Raw genomic sequence first — 23,100 nt, forward strand, 5'->3', positions numbered from 1 at the left:
TGGAAAGAAAGAAACAGTCTTTGCTTTAAAAACTTTTCAGTTGAAGAAGAAAGAAATCTGTTCCTCACAGCACAAACCAAGAAAAAATAAAATTTAATAACAGCAACAACTAAATGTCCTTAAAGGGGCTGATAAACTGTCAGATAATAGAAACTTATAGAATGAATCCTAGTGAGCTTAAATTACTGAATTTTACAATGAATACTATCTATTAAAAAAAAAAAAAATCCTGTGTCCAGTAATAATAATTGATTCTCCTCCTCAGGAATTTTACAGTTACTATGGTTATATTCTGGATGCTGAAAACAGCAAAATAATATAACTTAATTGGACTGAAAGGCAAAAAAGAAGTCCTTTATTATAACAGCTGAACTCAGTAACATGAAAAGCACCAACATATTCTAAAGGCATATCCTGGAAATATGTATTTCACTTCTATATAAAACAAAGCAATTAAAAATGCTTTTTAAATTATCTCACTTATATACACTTATCTATTTTATTCCTGCCACTACATTGTGCCAGTATTCAGCTTTAACAATCATATGTTTTCTATTTCCATTTAGATGCAGAAGTATTTTCAGCCTATTTGATGAGACTATGTTGAGACTGCAACCTTTTCCTCACCTGAAAACTATGTCATCCCAACAGAAAAGCTTTATCACCCTTTCAAGAAAAATAAATATGCATGTCCATATGATTGTCTTTGATAGCACTTAGTCACAATAGGAAATTATTAATGGAGAGTCAGAGAACATCAATCACCTTCTAGATCATAGCAGTGATGGGGAAATTAAGCTCAATAAGCATAAGATTTGAAGTCACCAAAATGCTTAATTCCGTTTCTCCCCACTATTCTACCAGAGTTCACTTGCAGCAAGAAAGTTGTCAGGAAATAAGAACATGAATGGGGAAACAAGTACTGAATCTCTTCCTGAAGGGTGGCTACAAATGAAAGTAAAATGTACTTTGCCTTCTTCAAAATCAGGTTATTAATGCAGTACCTAAAAGAGAGTTTGAATTTTCTGCATATAGCTTCAAATTCTAAATTCCCTGCTCTTTGACTCCTATGAGCTCCAGTCATAGAACAATCTCTCCAGAACAGGAGAACATGTTTCTTCACCTATATTTGCAAACATATATCCATGTGAACAAAAAACTAACCAAGAAAAAATAACCCCACCTTTTCTACCTGATGTAACCTAATAGCAAGCGTGACCTACAGACAGAGCTGTCAGGCTGACTCCAGCAACTCTGCCTAACACACAGGTGATGCTCAACACTGCTAGGTGTGTTTTGTGTTTTATTAAACCTGGTTTATGTTTTATTAAACTTTATTATTTATGGGGGAGCCATCATTAGAGATCAATATCAAAGTCAGTGGTGACTGCATTGACATGTAGAAGCACAGTTTAGCTTAGTTAACTTAAAGCTACCAAGATCTTATTCCACAAGACATTTAATTACATGTAGAGCTGAGCCCAGTCTCGCACCAAAGTGTTCTTTGAACAATGCTGTGACCCTCACAGCTACAAACCCTGTCTTGCAGCCAGGGCAAAAGAAATAAATCCTACTCCTGGAAGAAGGCACCAAAGGTGTTAAGTTTGCTAGAGCAATGAAGAGAGATATAAATCTTGCAGCATCATCTCAACATCTTCAGTTTGAGAGGCAGGGAAAAAAATTAATTTATCCTGAATTTCCTCTTGCTCTTCTTTCTGGTGTGGAAGAGACAACTGTTGACTTCAAAGTGCTGGTAAATGAAGGAGTAGTTAGATTGAAGTCTCTGAAATTACACTTTCTGAAGTAAATTCCAACTTGTATTGCAGTCAGATGCAAAAGAGCTGTCAGAGAGATTTACCTCTCAAGAAGCAGTGTTTGGTAGGATGGTAGATCAAGTTTTATGTTCTTATCAAAACACATGAATTCAAAACCGATTTACATTTTAGGGATGAAAATTTATAGACAAAGAATGTTTAAATTATCACAAGTAAATAAAAACATAAAAGATGAATAATTCACTTTCATTAATGCTTTAGTCTGTCTTTCTCTTGAGAATTCATTCAGGAAGAATAACTATTTGTCCACTCCAACCCAGTAGTACTGAAATTGGTTCTTACTATTCAAGCAGTAAGGACGCATCCTCGCAGATCAGGCAGTACAATCAACTGTCTTTTGAAAAAAAAATAAAATCATTAGTTCTAGTTTGTATGGGCAGGTTTTAAAGAGAAAATGACAAATTTATTTCTTTTTTCCAAGTAATATTTTAAATAAGAAAATTGTTATGTATAATTTATAGCCAAAATGATCAAGTACTTGGTAGACAGCTCTGAAACAGTGTTTCGAGGGTCTCTCTCAACTTCATTTTCCTGATACCCACTGCACCTCAATCCCAAGCACAGAACAGTCTTTCATGTCACCAAAACATTTGCTCTTCTAAGTCAGGCTCTTCATGAATGCCTGCTGCTGCTACCTCCCATTAAGAAATACAGTCAATTCATATTCAAATTATATTTAAAAAATCTAATTCTAAGCCAATATTCACATAATCAAGAAGTTATGTCATTTTACCAGCTCAAGAAATGTATTTTACTTATTTCTATAAACTATTATCATTATTATTATTATCTTTAAATAAGTCATAGAAAAAGTAATTAAGCGGCAAAAAGAATTCAGAGTCTCACCAATTTTTTATAGTTAAAGGCCCTGATGGCTACAGGTACTCTAATCATAGAGTCCAATTAATAAAACTTTTTTTATCTCTTACCAAATAATATTATGGCAATTTTTTAGCAACTTCATTCTAAAGAGGAAGATTAAAAGAGTGCATGATTTTGTTAGAACTGGTGGGTCTGTGAATTCTTTCTAAAAATAATTTTTATTGCAAGTGGAATGAGAAATATTTCACATCCTCTGCTGTAGCATGAGAGGAAAATCATTTTAAAAGCAAAACATATACAGCCAAGGAAATAATTTCCTGAAGAGAAAGAACAAAATTTAAACAAAATTCTCAAACCATTAAAATAAAACAGGCATTAAGTGCAACTAAGACAGGATCATAACTCTTGAATGGATGATTCTGGAGTTCATTGCCTGTAAAGAAGGCAAAAAAAACCCCAAAAACCAACTATTGGTATCTGCAGGCCTCCAGCAAAGCCAAAGCACTATGAATTTGTTAATATAGAAATACACCATTAGATATTGATTTTCAATACACTATATGACTTGTCAGTTTTCTCATGTGAAGCCTCCCTGGAAGAGATCAAGAACCACAAATGACAGACTGGGAAATTTCCTACTGATATATAGCTGTGCACACACAAAAACACACACACACACAGAGCACTTGTCACCTGTGTTTGGAGACAAAACCAGGCAGGAAACTGTGGCATCAGAGCAGCACACAGCAAAGGGAAAAGAGGTACCTCTTTTCCCAGGTAAAGAGCTTTGCTGAAAGAGTGCACTCCTTTAAACCAGGCTCAGCACATGTTGCAATGCCCAAATCTGGGCAATGTTTTGATCAGAGCTTGCTCAAAACTTGGGCTGGCTTCACCTGCATCAGCCTGAAATGCACCACCCTGGCCTCAGAGGGGAAATTACCCTGGTACAGAGACCACCTGCAGTAGGGTGTGCAGACTAGAGGCTCTTTAATGAATCTTGCAGGGGCCTCAAGCTTCTCAAACCACCAGCTGCCTTTGAACAGCTTCTGAAAATCAGCACCTCTACCTGTACAACTTTCAACACCAAAATACACAGTGGTAAAGATTTTTCTGTCAGAGCAGTTATGTATTTCTTCACAGAAGATTAAGAAGTCCCAACTTCTTACAGCAAAAGCTATAAATGTAGACCAAGATGTTAACCCTAAAATGTTCATATGCTTTAGTTCACTAAAGTCTTAGTATTTTTCTTTTTATTTTATAAGAAGATTTATTTGCACCCCTGAAAAAAATAGTATCATTTTCAGAAAAATTCTATCTTTATCTACTGGAACCAGAAGACAAATAAATTTTAAAATCCTAATTACAGAAAGAGAGATACCAGTCTAGATGCCAAGTCAACCCCAAAAAAGCAATGGGGGCAGATGGCCTGAAATAAAAATTCTTTCATGCAATGAAAAATCTCTTTAATCCTTAAAATGGAAAAACCCCCAGGGTTTCTAGAAGTTTTTGGCCTACAGAGCTATATTTTTAATGTGTTAACTACTTCTGATGTTTTTCTTTATACTGTATTCAGTGTAGGTTGTAATGCACTTTCAAATATCTGTATGCTAAAGTGAAAGAATACTTAAAACATCTTCTCTGCAATAAGAGGTTTAACACTACTTCATTGTATTGAAAAAGCTCAATCACTGATAGCCTTTGTTAAAACTGTATTTTCTTTTTGGTAAGATTTCATATAACTTCTTTTTAACCTCTTCCATGTGGTGACATAATATTAAAATTGCAAAAGATTTCATGAAGACAAGGCAAGATGCATTCTTGAAAATTCAGGATTTTCCCTAAGAAATGTACATAGTGGATGGAGGCAAAACATAAAAGAGGACCCCTATTTTCTGTGTCCAGCTTGGAACAAGCTTGGGAGAGGTAATTGATCCTTAATACAATAGAATAGAACTGTGTAATATATTCTTTAAAAAGCTATACATTGCTTGAAAATCATGGCCTACAGGTAGGTTTTCAAGCTTTTCAATCTATATCATATGGCTCTGGGTTCCCAAAAAACTTCCGAGGAAGTTTTAGGTGAATTCAGGTTCTTATCAGGGTCTGAAATTTATGACAGCAAAATCCTCATTAATAAACCCCAATTTACAAGCCCTGTTATATTAACGAAATAAAGTGAATATTAATTAAAACTCTTTGCTTAGCTAGGAGCTGCTCTCTTAAGTCCTGCATCCCTTGAAACAAATGGCTGTGGTGTGCTAAATATGAATCAAATAGGTACATGAGTGTTTCAGATAATGAGTGGGTTTAAATGCTTAAAAAAAACCGCCAACTGATCCTATGACCTCAGGTATGTGTCTTTTCAGGACTGAATCCAGCATGTCTAGAAAAGCTGATTCACCTCCTACCACCATCAACTGGCAGGATTAGGTGAAAATGAATGCCTAGCAAAGATGTTTAATTTATTTTATATTCTTTCCTTAAACATATATACATAAACAAATCACCACAGCTCTTTAGAAAATAGGAGGCTTCAATATTGGACTCAGAAACTGACTTCTTTGACCTTATTTTGTAAGGAACAATCCAGACAGTGTAACCTTGCTGTTGGCAGCATTAGAGACGAAGCTGATCATAATTCCAGTTAAAGTCTTGCTTGCACTTTGATCACATGAAACAAGGTCAAACTTATTTTACCTGAAGGTGTACCCTGTAAAACTCAGAAAAGTGCTACAAAGAAGCAATAGAATCATTCATAATTTAAATGACAGCATGTTTTATACAAAGGACTGTCAAGGAATATGATAAGGCTATGAAGTAAATTGAATAGAATTCAAGGAATCAGTTGCAGGTGGCAGAGCTAAATGAGAAGGATTGAAATCATAGTTAAAAGAAAGGGCACTGGAAATGAAAGTAGGTAGAGACATGTAAAATCACTTTACTGATTGCCTAGCATATTTCTAGTATTTTGCAAACAAAAATAATTGCCTATTAGAAGAAAATAGTTATTAACACATAAAAAAAAAAAAGAGAATAAAGAGAAACTTGAAGAACAAAAGCACTCAATAAAGAAGATGGGACAGCCTGCAAACATACTTCAGTTATAAGCTGAGGTGCTTTCAGTGATTGAAGTTTTCTTACTAATGAAAACATTTAGAGCCTCTTACACAGATCGCATCATCTTGTGTAAATGTCAGCAAAAAGATGCTGCATAAAGATATCATACAAGTTAAAATGGAGTAGCTAAAATTCTGATTTGCCCACTAATTTCTTCAGGATTTTTTGTGCAATACTGAGGAATATTGTCTCAGGTGTTTTATTTGACTTTTTAGTGATAAATAAATCAAATTCTTTTTCCTGTCTCCAATGCATGCATATACACACAGCAGCCTTATAAAACATTAAAACAGCAGAAAAAATAATGTAATATTGCCCAATTGCTTATCTAAATATAAAGCTTTATGCTCTAATTACCAGCAAGCTTCATAAGAGATGAAACTAAAGTAGGGAAAATGAGAAGAGCCACTGAAATGAAGCCATGAAACATCCCAGGTTTCTATCAGCATCCACATCCCTAAAATGTTCTTATTGCCTGACTGTATCTCATTAAGATGAATGGGTCACTTCACAAGTCTTTGGAGACTTTCTGAAAGGGCATAGACATGAAAGGGAGAAATAATAGCATTTACTTTCTGCATCATTTAATTGATATTTACTGGCATGGCAATCAGGTGCTGTACATTTAAAAAAATGAAACAGAGAACCAGTCAAGTTTTCTGAGATTTTTCACTTTTCCTGCAGAAGCTTTCACATTGGAAAACACACACACTTTTTTTTTTTTTTTTTTTTGTTCTGTTTCTTCTAATTAACTAGCTTAAAGTTTCAAATTCTTGGCAGTTAAAAGCTTCTATTCATATTGGTACCTCTCAATATAGCTTCATGACAGGTAAGTGCTAACATCCCTTCAGTGTGTATAGGTTTCTTTGAAAGCCTGTTAATGCAGCTCTCTTCCTTTTTAGTACAGGTATACCTAATGTACCTCTCCAGCTGCTCTGAAAGTTGTTAGTTTGTCTTCAGAGTTCATACTGACTGAAATAAAAGTAACCCTTCAAGCAGCAGGATAAGCCTGCTATTAGACTAGCTTAACAGAAATTTCAGCCTCCTGATCAAAGAAATGGGAGTAGGTAGAAAGACATGGTGGTAACTAAAGATCTGGTATACGTCTAATTAGGCCATTATGATTTCCCAGGGAGCTGAGTAAAGGCTTAGACAATTCCATGTCAATCTCCTGTTCAAAATTTGCTGAAATGGTACCCTTCACCACATGGTGGGGATCTAGCCAAGTTCTTTCCCCCTTGAACCAAACTGCCTCTTGATAAGGTAAAAAATTTCCTTAGTGCCCAAGACATTTGACAAAACAGTCACTACTGCATCTGCTCCTCATCCTGCATGGATTCCTCTGCCTTCTTTCAAGGAATTATAACAGTCAGTCACGGTACTATGCAATAAAGGATTTTTGCAACACCTGCCTTTTTGCCCAAGACCTATAAATGAGAAGAGATGGGTTATCCCCACAGCTGGTTGTTGGGTTCCATCCATGTGATGGAACAAAACTCTTCCTGACAGAGACAGATCATCTAATAACATGATATAATCTTGTAGCAAGACGTCGGGAGATTCAGGCTGGACACTGGGAGAAACTTTCACACAGCACACACTGCTAGAGAAGCTGTGGAACCCTTTCCTTTGCAGTTTCCAGGACTCAGCTAAGCAAAGCTGGCTGACCTGTGAGGTGGGAGACTGTCCTGCTTCAGGCAGCAGGCTGGACTCCATGAGCTTGGGAGGTTCCTGCTGACCAATGCTCACAACACCCAGGGAGCGCTGCACACGGACACAGCTGCCTGGCCACGCTGGATGCCTTGGGGCAACAAAAGGAACTGAATCTCTAGAAGTGCCAGATGGTACAGAGGTATTTGAACCTGCTCATCTGGGATTATGAATTTATCTCTAACTAGGTCCTTTAAGCATATCCTGATATTCTTCAAAGAGTCAAAATGGTCTATTAACCTTGTTAGCATAATAAAGCTTTAGCTTTAAGGAATCTGTAGCTTCCTTAGTGGCTTTGAGAACATGAGATCTATATTCCTTTCTCACATATTTAAAATCATTGCCAATGCCAAAGTGTGTTACAATGCTAAAAAGTACCCAGAGATGCTTCATTATCCTGAATTGGAATTTCTCATATCCATATTTTAACAATTATTTGACATAACACAGCAGTCAAAGCCTCAGCTGATAACACAACCATTTCATGGTATACTTATCACAATATTAAATTTTCATAAAGGCAATTATTAAGACAGCTATACAAATAATAAGTTATTTGAAACTTATTATTTGAAAAGGCTAGTTGAAATTTATCTATATTACTGGACATAAAAGCTTTTCAGCATTTTCAGACTGGCTCTGGAGGATCAAGTCTTCAACACCATAAGACTTTGTGATATACACTGCAAAAAAAAAAAAAAAGGAAAATGCAGAAAATTTATTCTATATTTTACAATTATTTTGTCAAGCATTTAAAAGATTCAGATATTTCTTAAAGCATTTTCAGTTAATTGGTAGTATTTTTAAAATAACCTGAAGTAGCTAATATGTTGTGAAGTTAGACACTTCATAAAATTTCATTTCATAAAGAAAAATAATCCATAAGATCACTTCTCTTATGCTAGTTTTTTTCTTCACTAATTTAGATTTTTCTTTGGAAATTTACAGTTACTTTTTTTCTTAAAATAAAGTTAATTTCAACAATATTTTTTAGTTTATTCTTTTGAGCAAATAATTTTTAAACTGAGCTTCAGTGAAAAGCTGTTCATGCAAACAATTTTCCAACTAAATTTATTGAAAATATCACTTCCTGTTATGAAAAAATGTTCCAAGGCCTACATTCCAACCATTTTAGAAATACAAATTCACCTTACATAGACATAAATTCAAAAAAAGTATTTTAAGAAATAATTTTAAATTATGTTTTGCATAGAACTTTTTTATCAAATGGGATTTTTTTTCTCATCTCCCAAATCTGATACAATATTTCTTATACCCAAATACCATTTTTCTATTAAAATACAGATTGCATGAAGATTTCTCATCAAATCTGTTCATTTTTTAATCACCACTTCCAATGTATCAATCTTTTCTGTTAAAGAACTGAAATAAAAAATAAAAATATGCACATTAAACCAGTTGGTTTTAAGGCACCTTTGCCTGATTAACTGTCAGACTAGAGAAATTACCATGTCTTAAGCAACTGAAAAAACCTTCCATTTTAAGGACACAAAGCCGTTATCTATGGGCACTAATTCTGTAATTTAAAAAGTGACAATAACATTGTAGAGCCAAGGACACTGTTTACTAAAAGGGTGGTTTTAGTAACTCTCAGATAAAGGAAGCAAAGTTGGCATTATCTTTTCTTCCTGTCTTTCAAAAATTCTAGTGAAAAGAACAGCTCATATGGAGCCATTTAACTTTTCTTTTCCTATGTTGATGTCAGCTTTGCAGTTATACTTGGCATAACAGCTTTGATTAAACATTTTATATAATTGTAAGCTTCCTGAGGGGACTCAGAATGGAACTATCAGGTGCTTGGGTTACATTCCAGATGGCAAGAGATTTGCTCAGCTTCACACTCCTCTTCCCACTGATGATACTAAACCACAGTGGAATTCATTTGCAAGTAATTCCAGGAACCATCAGGCTGAATTTCAAAGAATTTTAAAAAATCAGCAACTCTGCTCTTAAAACAAAGCAGATGATTTGCAGTGTCTGTTTTATAAACAATTCCAAGGCTTTCCCTTGAGTAATTTTTAAACCTGTGTCTGCAAGGGTGAGGTTCTGAAAGTGCTGCTGTTGCACTAAGGTTACACGTGATCTGAAATGGCTTTCCAGAGTTAATGCTTTTCCACTCCTGATCTGATGTGTAGCTAAATGGACACTAGAGTCAAGAACTCTAGAAGCAGAGAGGTTTGGTAAGGGCATGTTGAGAAGTCAGCCTACAATCAGATTCATTTGGGCTGCCATCACAAATGGCCACTACCTAGACAAACTTCATTTACCATAGCAAGTTAGCTTCTGCAAGCAGTTAGGAGGGATCCAATCTCACCTGCAGAAATAGCAATACCAAGGCACACCTTCAGGATGTTCAGGAACAAACCTGAGGACACTGCTGCCCTATATTCTAGAAAGCATCAGATGTGGAGGGCTTGGGGGACAATCACAATTACCATTCTCAGAAATCCATAATATGCCTGGACCTGCTGCTTGCCATTTCCCTGTTTCCAGTGAGCTGTCAGTTGTTCATACTTGTTTCTCACCTACAGATAGAATGTTTTACAGTGTGCTTATAGATGCATAATGATTGAGCTGGACTAGTTTCAGGACGTTTTTCTACCCCATTAAAGTGGACATCTAGAATGGACTTGAGCATAGTGGAAGTATTTCCAACCAAAGCTTCATCCCAAAAATTCTCTCTGATTGTTGAATACTTGTATGGCCACTATCCTGAGTTCAGACCCAAGACTAAAGCAAGACTGCTTCTTGTCATGCACAAAACTGAATCAAATACCTGTCATATCAATCAAATACCTTAACTAAATACCTGTCACAATAACTAAATACTGAACTGGACTTTGTTTCATTTTAGCATCCTAGAAGACTTTATCTGCTGGATGTTAAGCTCAACCCCCCCGCAGCAGACTGGCATTCCACTTCCCATGGCCAGTAACACATAGCTGTGACAGCCTGAGGATACCTGAGGAAGAACAAGCAGCCATGGGGAAATGAGTACTGGTTTCGTTTTTCATCAAAAGACAGTAACAATAATGATGTGATTGTCCTGCTAGAATACACTGCAAGAGTGGTTACAGACAAAAAGTCAGAGGAGAGGAGTTTGAAAAGCTGCTTTTTTTCTAACCTGGAACCAAGTTTTGTTCTGTGGGTAGAGTACAACTGTAATGCAGAATGAGAACTGAACAACTACAAGGAGTTATTGGCTAAAAATAACTCGTCAGAGAGTATGTACAGATTCACTCAAAGTTAGTGCAGCAAACAGCAGAAGTGGTTAACTGCAGTGAAATTAATGCCTGATTTGTTGATCCCAGTTTCTTTTACTCACTCTGTATTATCCACTTTTTTACTGCTAACAAAGAAAAGTAGAAGAGCAAATACACATATAACTTGATTATTGTCAAAAGCTGCAGAGGAAATGGAACACCTTGGAATCGGCTTCCCTGTTATGCAGTAAATCAGTTTTCAAATGAAGATTCATCAAAATGCTGTCAGAATTCATCATCCTCTAAAAAACAATCAAGGAATTCAATTTGAAAAATTAACATGCGTAATCTAATGTTTGACGGTCTTAGGAATGTAAGGTATGATTAAGTAACTCTTGGATGTCAGGTTATTTCAGGACACAGTTATTTCAAACCCCACTTCATTCTGAATAAGCAGAATATAGAAACATTGCACTGGAGCATCTTAACATAATAACAATATGAACACGAACAAATTAATTCTGTCAAATTACCTCTGCTTTCTTATCAATATAGTTTGCAGATATTCCTTTGACTGATGGGATGTAAAAGTTAAAGCAGTATTTCACTATAAGGGATTCTTTGAATCAAAGAATTAAAAGTAATGTGAAAGAGAATAAAGGTCAGATATATCTGACCTTGAAAGATAAGAATGAACTGCAACTCTTTAAAGCTTCTGAAATTTCAAAAATAAATTTAAAAGGAAGCTCATAAAGGATTTAGTCAATTTGCTTATGCATAACACTTTAATGAAAAGTAAATCTTCTATTTTATCACATGAGTAAAATGTCATGCCTGAACTCTATTACAGATCTAGCAACATAAATGAGAATTAAAAAGAACATTCTTTTATTTCATATATATAGGAAAACTATTAAAAGATGTAAACAGTAATATATAGGTTTAAACATTTTTTTTTCATGAAAATAATGCTTAGGAAATAACATTGTAATAAGAGGAAAAGTCATATAAAGTTAATTTAGAAATTAATATATATCCTAAAGCTATACTTCAATTACATTTTAAGTTTGAACTCTGTTTTGAAATTACCATGACAGGCATTTAGAAGTATTTGTTTACAGTACTGGTATTTTTGATGTAGTTATATTTAAGCCTTAGTTCTGCAATTTTGATCAATCAGTTTGTTGGAGGGGTTTTTTAAATATTAAAATACCAGTTCTGAGTTTGAATAGAGTGAAACCTTCAGGACATAAGCATCAATTATAAACCACTGTTCTGACTGTCTTATTGATTTAAAAATAAAAGTGGAAAAAACATTAAAGTCATAGCATAGTCTTATGGGACAGGAAGCAACCCAACAGCAGACCTACAAAAATTACTATTTTATGCCACTTCAGAGACTTGAGCTTGTAGAAAGTTCAGAATCCATTCAAGGAACAACTACTTGAATTTAAATAAGAAAAGATTATATCTTCTGTAGCTCTTACAGAAATCTTTGTACAAGAGAAGAGTCAAAAATGGACTGTACAACATTAGTCAGGAAGGAAATCTTCAGAAACACAATCCCACATCACCTCTGCAAGGGATGACTTTGCTTACAGTTCACCTGATTTAAATCTACTCATTTCCTTTTCTGTCCTCTACTTAGAAAATTCTTTATAAGACAAGTACTTTCAAAAGAATCTCTGGAATCATCCTCTTTCCATAAATAAAACTGCCAATAAATATCTCATACCTGCTAGAAATTGATGTGCAATTATGTAACATCCTAAATTTTGGAAAGTTACATTTCAATGTCATGATGTCTGAGATTACTTGGATGTTCATGGACTTCTAGTCTGTCAATGATATAATAGAAAAAAGTAGTTGTTATTACTCTGTTTATGCAAAATATTATTCTCAATTCCTAATAGGGTAGAGTACTCAAAATGTAGAGACAAAAAAATAACTTTAAGCTATAGTAATTCTTCACATAAAGTTATTTTTGGAATAGCTGTTAGCTACATAGATATTCATAGTCACATTTTGTCCCTGCTAATACTTGTCACAAAAGTATTCTAGGAAAGCTCACCTCAGAGCAGCCTTCACAAATTTTATTAATTTATGTTTTCTTCAAGCCTTCTAAAATGCTGTAAAATAATGAAGTTTCTCTATTTTTCTTGAATGAATTAACAAATAAGTATTTGGAGAGGTTTGAGAGCATGTGGAATGCCAGGAAGTTAGGATAAAATTATTTGCAGCTATAGTAATGTTACCATACTGATGTCTACTTAAGAAATAGCTTTGTCATGCTGTTTACAGTACTTATTTAAACAATAAATACCTGAAACCCCAATAATTTTTAAAACCTTAGCCATCTATTGTGTGTTTTCTACATTTTTAATTCAGCAAGGTCTCCTCTGTTGAGTTGTACAACCTTCTCTCTACCCCTGAAGCAGAAAACATGACCATTATCTATGGAGAGAAAACATGGAAAGTTCTATCAAGAAATTATTTCTCATGTGAATAATTTTATACATAGGTAAAAAAAGAGTCCTTCTTTTTTAAGAACTGTGAGCAATCTGAGGCCAAGGCTGCCTGACTGACATGCTAGTTGTTGCAAGTAACCAGAAAATTTGTGGGGAAAGATGCATTGACAACACCATTTGAATGCTTCTAGATTTTTCTTTTCTTTTAATGCAGACTTGTATTGCCTGTTGCTTTTAGATGTTTCAGGAGACATACGTGAATATTTCAAATAAAAATGTGGCAGCTTAGAAATTTGCATTACATATATGTTTCAAAAAGCAGTTATGGGTCAGATGGTGCCCATCTGCATAGAACTGCAGAAGGGAATAAATTCTCCTAGCTCCTCTTGTGCAGCCCCACTGGGAAGAACAGCAGTCCAACTGAATAACACACCTGTTCTTTCTGCATTTTTGCCCCGAGAGAAGTTTCTGGACTGCTTGAAACATACTTGGGAAGGCAGAAGGAAGTGAGTTTTCTGGTCTCTTTCAGCACATGTTCCTTAAGGTGCATATTATCTGCACACTGTGCCTTTCTGAGGTCACTGAAAGGACATGGATTTTCCCAAAGGAATATAAAGGAAAAGGAAAAAGAGAACTAAACTAGCATGCTTGGTTTGTTAAAATACTGCTCCTTGTAACAGTCAAGTGTAAATATGCCTGACCTTCCACTTTAGCTTGTTCCTCTGTAAAGGAATCAGAAAGAAAAATACATTTCCAGGTACACTAAAACAGAGAAATTTGGAAGATAAAGAAAGAGGCAATTTCTTGGTTTCTGACTAAATGAAATAAGGGGAAACTCATGACTTCTAAATATTAGCATAGTACTTACCCTCAAGGCAAATGAGACAGCTCAGATCGACAAAAAAACCCTCCCACGGCAACCAGTAAAAACAGGTTTGGCATTTTTAGGACAGAGGTTCTGGGACTGCCTACACAAAAGATTCATCAAAAATTTACTGAAGCTGGTAATAGGGCAGCTTTTTTCCTCATATGGGACTGGAGTGAAAACCCACAAATATTCAAATCTTTCTAAGAGTAACAACGTAGGCTTGTTTCTGAATGAACTCTTGAATCTGTATCATCTTCATATGTCAACAATAATTTGATTATATGAATTTAATTACATGAATTTTTACAATGAATAGAAAGACTTAAAAGGCAAGGAGAAAATACAGCAAAGTGTAATACAGCCAGGAAAGGGAGAGCAAGGCACTTTGGGATTCTATTTTAGGGCAATGTTTTAATTAATTAATCTCACAATCACATAGCATCTGTCAGCTATGGAAAAACATTAAGGAAGAATGAATGAGAATTTTACTAGAGAGAAAAAAATAATGCATAATAAGCTGATTACAAAATTATCTCCTGTAGATCCTCTGAAGAATAGTAGGTTGAATTGAACAAGGAACAAACTAAATGTGTTCATACAACCTGTGCTGAGAATTAACAGAGCCACATCTGGCTGAGACAAGGGGAAAATGCTAACTCGTGCTTTTATTCTCACGGGCAGAGCAGATTGACACTTTGGGTGGCTGAAACCACAGAGCTAAATATTCATTAGAAAAGACATGAATTGCAAATGCAGGTAAGCCTCTTTTGACACAATGAACCATTTGCAGGTGTATGTTTCCCAAATGTGTTCATTTTTTTTCATGATTCAGACAAATTAGCTGGATATACTTTTATTGGGAAAAAATAAAGAACAGACCGCTCGGACTATTTTTGCTCCTTATTTTTGGCATATATAAATCAATAAAATAAAATAAAGGATCAGAAAACAGAGAATAGTTTTCAAGAGGTACCTACCAAAATACATCCTGAAATTAAGGTTTAAGATGTGCATATTCCCCTGTATAGACCTCCCCTGTATAGTGATTTTGATATGAATTTTAAGCAAAAAACATTCTAAAAAATATTCTCAAGTCCCAAGATTTTTCACATGCAAATCGAAATTTTCTGTATATTCATATATAATGAATATTTTGACAAAAATATCACAACAGTAAAGCTTTAATTTATGGAGGTGTTTTAAATTTTACTTTTATCACTAACCACATAACCATTCCCTGTGCATCCCAGAGGTCTCTACAAATTACCTTTTAATTACTCCTCATTTAGTAAGAATTACAAAGAAGGTTAATGTTGCCCTTTCATATTCTGTGCCCTTCTTCTTCAAGAATAGATAGTGATTTTAGTGATTTCCTTCAGCTGAGTCCCTGGTCATATTGTTGTGTCTGTATTCACAGTGCAGTGCCAGAAAGATTCCCACAGTCAGTTATATCACAGGTTGATTCTATACCACTCAAAATATATACCACCATTGTCAACCAAAGAAGATAATGAACTGAAAAGTTCCAATGCATTCTTAAAGGAGCATTCTAGTAAAGGACCTCTGAATCTCAGTAACTGCTATATGGCTATGACCAGGAAAACTACTTCCATGGACTAAATCCATGGTGACATGGTGGTGAACGAGAGTGCCCAACTGGCTTCTCTTTTCCTTTCTGTCTGCTAAGAACAGCTGCTTTATTTTTGTATTTCCATTCTGTTTATTCTCTAATACATTGGAGATCAAAACATGGGGGAAAATGTTTTCTTAACAATACCAAATCAGTTATTAAAACTGAAGTTGTTTTATTTGTCTTGGCCTCAAATACAAAGCAGATGAATTTCTCTTAATTGCACCTGAGGAATTAGAACTGTGCTGCTAATGTGCATTCTGATTTTAACATATGTTATCTAATGATATTTAAATGAAATATTTGGTGTGCACTTTGTCCCTAAAAGTCAGGCTTAATTTTTATTTTTCAAGATAAAGAAATACTAATTTTACATTCTATTAAAAGCAATCATTGTGGCAGACAGTTTCCAGCTGAATACTTCCCTCTCTACCTAGGTGTTTACATGTCCCTTGGTGTATGTCTCCTTTCTTTTAGCAGCTCAACATTTCTCCAATCTATGGTATATGCCACAGCAAGTTATCAAATACTGTGACTTGGAGCTATGAAGGTAAAAAAGTAAAAGATAAGGAGGTTCTTGTCTGTATTTATATTTCTTATTATTACATTTTTTCTGTATTTTCTCTTTCCCATCTCACAAAATCATAATAAGCTCATCATCCACCCTGGGTCCACAGATGCTGGGAGGCAGATACAAGCAAACCAAGGAGTCTCAGGAGAGGCTATCCCCGGACACACCATCAGTGTGTCTGTCCAACAGACACTGCTCTGTAAAAAAATGCTGTACAAAATGCTTCAGAGCCACTTCTGCCATAGGAGAACTCGATATTCAAAAATCTTCCCATGAGCTCTCATGCAGAATTCACTGACATGTGGAACAAAATATAAAGGAGTCTGACTTAAAAATTACACATGTAAGCAATTTTTGACTGTGTACAATATTCTCCCAGCCAATCAAACTTTCTCTACAAATCTTTTTTTCCATATAGATGAAACATCCATTCCTAGCATGATTTGTTTTGAATACCTTATTATATATGATTAAAAGTTTAACGATGTTTTGATACAAAAGAGCTTTTGCATAATTACAAGAGAATGACATGAAGTTAATACTAAATATAAAATTTTGTCTCTCATTCTATACATGAAACTTAGTTAAGCTTTTACAGAGCATCTGCAAAGATTTCCATGAATTCTCCCAGTGTTTGCTTTGGTGTGGATGGGATTCATCCCTCTAAATTATGATAGCTGCCAGCAACTTTGAATTATTCACAGCTAATGAGGTAGAAGAAAGATCTCAGGCACTCCTGAGGTTAGAAGGACAGATGTGGCGTTAAACTGGTATTCTGTCAGCTGTGAAGGCATGATGCCTATACAGCCACTAAAACAGCCTTAAACTGCTGATATTCCACTACAGCAGTGAAAAGTAATGGCTCTGAAGCCCAGAGTTTAGGCCATAATGTTCTGACAATCCTGTAAACAGTGAAGTAGATATAGTTCCTGCTACAAAGCCAACACTCTACTACTCTAATAAACGAACAGGTTATTATATGCATTCTTTTAAAAAATGGCCACTTTTTGGCCACAGTTATACTGCTACCAAACACCTGTAACTTCCCTGTAATTAATTTATCAGTAGTTTGGGCTTTTTTTACAAGGTTCCAGAGTAGGTATGAAATACATATTTTAAAGTGTGTCATATAGCAAGCAAATATAATCAATTTCACATTAATTCTCATTAATTTCAAATATAACTTTTTGGTTCCCTATCAAAATTGGTTTAGAAAGCACAATCCTTCATATATTTTGACTGACCTATCCACTTTTATCTTAGTCAGTTCAATCTTCTGGATTTCAGGATGCTGACAAGATATCTAGACATCCATAGCAGAAAAGAAAGCGCTCATTTCTAGACATGAGTTCATGCTAGACATGAGTGCTCTGTTAACAAACACCTCATGTGTCACATCATCTACTGGTGACAGTTTCCAGTCATAGCTCTGGGCTGCAGATTTAGTGATCCCAATTCAAGTACAAGCTTTGTATTGGAACATAAGACCATGAAGATACTATTATAATTATCTGTTCCCTGTGTCCAATCTTCAGTGTCTCAGTCATCTACTGTCTCCCAGCATCTGAGCATCCTTGTAGGACTTTTCCCACCTTTCCCCTTCTTTCCTTCCCAGGAATGAGTATTTTCTACAATAGTTCTTCTCCCCTGAAACTGTGAAATTGTACAGTAAAGGAAAAGTGTTCTGAACAGAAGATATTAAAAATGCACTACAATATTAAAAAGAAAGGTGAACTCACTATGTGAAGAAAGATAAAATGATCATAAGCCATATTGAGAAGGAAACTGAAAAATCAGCTTTTTCTTGGTTCATCATTGTCTCCACATCCGTGTGGAAACACCTGCTGAAATAAATAGCCATAAAAGTACGTGCACACAGGATTATTTGTAGTTTCTTGTAAAAAAACATTTGCAGTGCATTCTAAAAAAAAGTGATGACCACAGAATGAAGTACATGATTTTACAGGTGACTCTTTTTTTTTACGGTAATTGAGATTTAATTTTTTAATTTAATTTTTACCTGTACTGCAACTTGCAGTAAGATTGAGAATTTCTGTTAAGGAGAATCCTTAGCTAACCATGTAGGATATCTTAATTATCTAAAATGGCCATAAAAATCACCCTTTTCCAATTAGGGTTGTTACAAGTTCTTTGCAATATTTCCGTAGATCTTGAAATGACAATTATGCATTAGAGAAAGATTGTTAAAAAGAGCTTACATTTTCCTATACATGAAACATTAGATTGAAACAGATTTTTTGTTCTATTTGTAGATGCAAAGTTTAGTAGCAATCAGCAGGCTGAAAACTTATACATTAAGAAAAAAATGAAAAAAAAAAATTTAATAGTAATGCCTATTAAATCATATTTTAAGGACAGCAATCTTACTGCAGAGTTCCTCAACACAAGCCAAACATTTCATTAATAAAAATGACAAATCTCATGTCCCATTAAATCTTACTATTCTTATTTACACTGTTTGGTAATAAAGCCATTTCCTTTTGCTAGAGCTTTTCTAAAGAAGGGAATGATGGTTCTTTATGATACATTAGATACATGCACTGTATTTTTGTCATCCATTATGTTAGTATTTTATTCTGAAGTAACTCCCAAAGGCCTGCTATCAGGGGACGGCAGATGGAACTTTATTCTTTTTAGTGGCTGCAAAAATTTCCAAAGTAATATATGTCTTGTTCATGTATTCATCACTCAGCTCTCATGTATGCTAACTAGTTCTCAAGTTAGAAACATACCTACACAGAAATGGAATTGAATATACATTCTATTTCTAGTAAAGATTTACTCTTCTGAGAGGTTCAAGGGAAGCTCTGAGACCATTCCTTCAGCACTGCTGAACACTGCCTGTGAGGATGTGAACTCAGTGTCTATGAAGATGCTCTAGACTTTGAAGCTAAAATAGACCTATATAATTAGTCAGAAGAAGAAAAAAAGAGCAATGAATAACCTAATATTAATTGCCAGCAAGTGAAACCAGCTTTTTCTTTTAATGCCTCAGTCTCTGACATGTTCACCATAAAAAGCTGAATTTATGGTACTTGCAGGCAACTGAAGGTCAAAGAAACTAATTAAGAGCAGAAGAACCAAATGGGCGCATTTTGACTCAGGCAAGGACAGTGAAACAATAAATGCTTTGATGGGAATCTCAGATAGATTAAGAGGATATACATTGTGACATGTCACTACAAAGCACTGAATATGGCACTAAGGTTGCCAAAAGAAGGAGACTGGGTTCCATTCACCTTGGAAAAATGGGAGGATCAGCATCGTGTGTCAGAGATTTTGGTTTATTTTCACATTTGTCTCTAGAATGAAATGAGCTGATTCTGTGACATTATCAGAACATTCAAATAAATTGTAATTAATTTGGAAAAGTCCTACTTTGACTTCAGAACCTGCTGGTTTTTTCTACATTTTTCATTCATCACAGGAGTTTGTGACAACTGCAGTTCCTCTGTGCTCCTTAATAGGATTATGTGTAATGGCCTTGATTTTGAGCAGAGTTTCTGGAATGCATTTCTTAAGTTTTGGATTTTCTTTCCAAGAACTCTTCTTAACACCGTTCTCTTCTCTCTGTATATCCAGTTCGGTTTCCATGTGCATATACACCTTCCTGAAACCCTTGAACCTCTGAAGCCATATGAATATGGTTGCTTTTCAAGTAACTTTTAGTTTAGTAAGCATTAAAAAATTTCACAGCAGGGTTTACTGTTTCAGCTTGGGGCGGGCTGCTTGAACTTTCCAACACTGACCTCCTGGATAAATACTAAACTACAAGTAGGTTCTCTATCCCATTAGTGAGGAAAGCCAAAAGCAAAAAGAGAAGGAAGAGACATAAAAGAAATAAAGATGCCTGCAGCTAAATTTTACCTCTTGATGCTTTCAAGCAACCTAGCATAATTTCACCAAGGTTTTCAGTGGGTGACAGGTAGCTGGTATCACTCACAGATCATTACATTGCCAAAAAAGCAGGGGGGATGCTGAAAGCCACAAAACTGTAGCACTATGAAAGGTTAATAACATGACAATTTTCAGAAAAAATAACCCCAGCTCTAAATTTTTACTATCTTTGTTGCAACTTAAGACAGAGTTTGCCAATTCTACAGATTGAGAGACATCATTGAACACACACCTCCTCATCTGTTCTAGTAAACTTAAAGATTTTCTCATTAAAGGTGCATCTACTCCCTAGTAAATACTGTTTTTCCAAGGTGGTTTGCTCATTTTGGATTATGAAAACATTATGAAATATTTCAGCTTTTCATACAGTGTCCAGAAATGATTTAGCTATTCTAATATATTTTAACAGATGGACTTAGTCAATAGCTGAACTTTTAGGTTGTATCCCCTTTATGAAACAGAAGGGGACATAAGCTCACAAAGGTGAACAGTACTTAATGGCTAGTCTAGGGAGACAAAGAATTTTTATACAAATAATACTAATTCCAAGCATTCAAATTCAGAAGATAAGACCACAATCATAACATTAGCTTTAAAGCCTTGAAAAGAAGAAGGGAAAAGGATTCGTTGTCTTCATCCTACTGAAGTGAATTCGTCAATCATTTCTTTCTGACTTATAAAAGCCAGTAACCACTTTAAAAATACAATAATAATAGTAATAATAACCACAACAACCAAAGTTTCAATTCTGAATTATAAGGTGAACCCAGGAGTTCACCTTATATCAAGGAAAAATTTCATAGAATTTAGAGTAGGTAAAATGTTACTTGAATTTTTTATTAAGAAGATATATTCATGTATATTATAACATACTAACTGTATGTGGCTTTTAAAGACATCATCTCATAAACAGATATCAAAATACTTCTTGACAATAATTGGAATCAGTACAGCTACTTCACAGATGGAAAAACTGGGACAGATGGAAAAACTGGGACACAAAGGACTGAAATTACCAGACAAAGGGAGCAGCCAGCAAAACCCTTGCACTGACCTTATAGCTCAAAAATCCAACAGAAGTATTCCTTACCCAACAATATCCCAAAAGAGGCATTTCTACATTTACACATTTCACTTGTAGACAATAAAATGTCCAAGATTAACAAAATGAAGCTAATTATGATGTGTAGTGTTGTGCAATTTTTTCATCCGTTTTTTTCTAAAAATCCTATTTCTACGCTTAGCATAACTGTTGGATAAGAGCCACTTCCTGTGAGCTTCAGATCTGCTCTAAATATCAATACCTGTTCATTTTGTCTTTCTGAATATGTAAAGCTTTCCAGTAGTGAAAACATAACAAATAAATTCAAGTTGCTTTGACTCTCTGTCTGACACCCAAAAAATTAAATAAAGGCAAAATGTAAAAAGAGAAAAGAAGAAAAGTTGATTTCAAGGTAATATCAATGTCTTTGTCCTAAGTGTGGAGAAAAATCAAGAGCTGGCATATGACTAAATAAAGTTTATCAAGTACAACAGTTTTGTCACTCTTTAGTGTAAATATTTGGCAATCAGCATCTAAATTTTATGAGTTAATCCTGGGAAGACTTATGTGCAAAGTTAAATGCGCTCCAATGCTTAAAGTTTATTGTGTGCATAAATCTTCAGGATCACATCTGAGTCATCCATTTAATCCTTGTGATATAAAACAGTGTGTCACTATATAATGTACCACTCATTATTTTTGGAATAGGAACTTTGTCTAGAAAGATCACTCTGACTACATGGGATAACAAGGTATCATCTCCAAAACTGCACAAGAACACGTCACATGGGAAAAGCTGGACATGAAAATAATCAGATTTTCAGAATTACAGCTCGTGTTTACAAATATCAGAGACTTCAATATACAGTATCATTTGGCCGATTATTCACAGATTACAACTCTTGCCTCGTTTAGACCTGTCACATATGACAAGCTATTATATTTGGAAAATGAAAAAAAATTTGAAACAAAGCATGACCCTATAAAATAAAACATAAAAATCAACTTATATTTGCAAATGCTCTGAACTGGAAAAAGGCTGTATTCATAAACAGCTTCCGTTCATTATGGAGCATGTTTCTAATTTCCTACTGCTGACTCACAGCAATTAAGCCAGAAAACATAGTGAAGATAGAAAGACAGGCAATTCACTATTGGCAGTTTAGCTTATTCACAGTGTGAATTTGGCTCTCGGGACAAGAAATAAGGTGTCACAAAATCCTAGAAAAGCAAAGTTTCAGTGAATTTTAATTTAAAAATTACAGGGAATGGAAAGAGGTATATGGAATAATTAGGCTGACGATATTATGGTTTTAGTTACAGCAGGCATAGCAAAACCAGGCAGGTGAAAACAGAAGGAATATAAAGCGCTGGATATTATTTTAGTGATGGAATAATCTGTCACCTACATAAAAAAAAAAATTGAGTAAAAAATGCATTGCTCTGACAATATTGAGCACCACATGCAAACAAAGACATAAATAAACCAAATGTAAAGTTACAGTGGTCCAAAGAACAAAATAATCAGAGTCATAAATAAGGTTTTTGCATGCAATCTCATGAGCTAAGTATTCAGAGACGACACATTTTCAATAGCAGGGCAAATGCACATGCACAGAGGCTTGGTTAATACTCTACTATAGCAATATCAGGCATAGTTCAAGCACTTCAATGCTTGAATAATAATATAATAATAATAATAAACTTCAATCATGGGTTTTTATTTCTTTTATTCATTTAAACCAGCTGTGAAACTAACTGTGCTCAGTACCAAATGAGAGCTCAGAGAAGTTTCTGATAGTCAGTTGCAGCCACCCATACCAGTGTTTCAGTGTTTGCATCATGCCAATTCACACCTGGCTGTAGCACAACAGAGACCTCCCAGACCCCAAAGT

The 23,100-nt window shown here is 34.9% G+C and overlaps 1 protein-coding gene across 2 annotated transcripts in view; it reads right to left on the reverse strand.

Moving 5' to 3' along the window:
- KCTD8 (potassium channel tetramerization domain containing 8) overlaps positions 1 to 23,100 on the reverse strand; it is a 93,160-nt gene that overhangs the window by 29,694 nt on the left and 40,366 nt on the right. The window contains exon 2 of one of the 2 annotated variants that reach the window (XM_072928127.1): positions 2,118 to 2,169. The exons of the other annotated variant lie outside the window; for it this stretch is intronic. Within the exon in view, the coding sequence (XP_072784228.1) occupies positions 2,162 to 2,169 (8 nt within the window). The 3' untranslated portion in view covers positions 2,118 to 2,161. The remainder of the gene's footprint in view (positions 1 to 2,117; positions 2,170 to 23,100) is intronic. 2 annotated transcript variants of the gene reach the window in all.

The sequence above is a fragment of the Taeniopygia guttata genome, chromosome 4 (assembly GCF_048771995.1).
Source record: "Taeniopygia guttata chromosome 4, bTaeGut7.mat, whole genome shotgun sequence".
NCBI classification, from domain to species: domain Eukaryota; kingdom Metazoa; phylum Chordata; class Aves; order Passeriformes; family Estrildidae; genus Taeniopygia; species Taeniopygia guttata.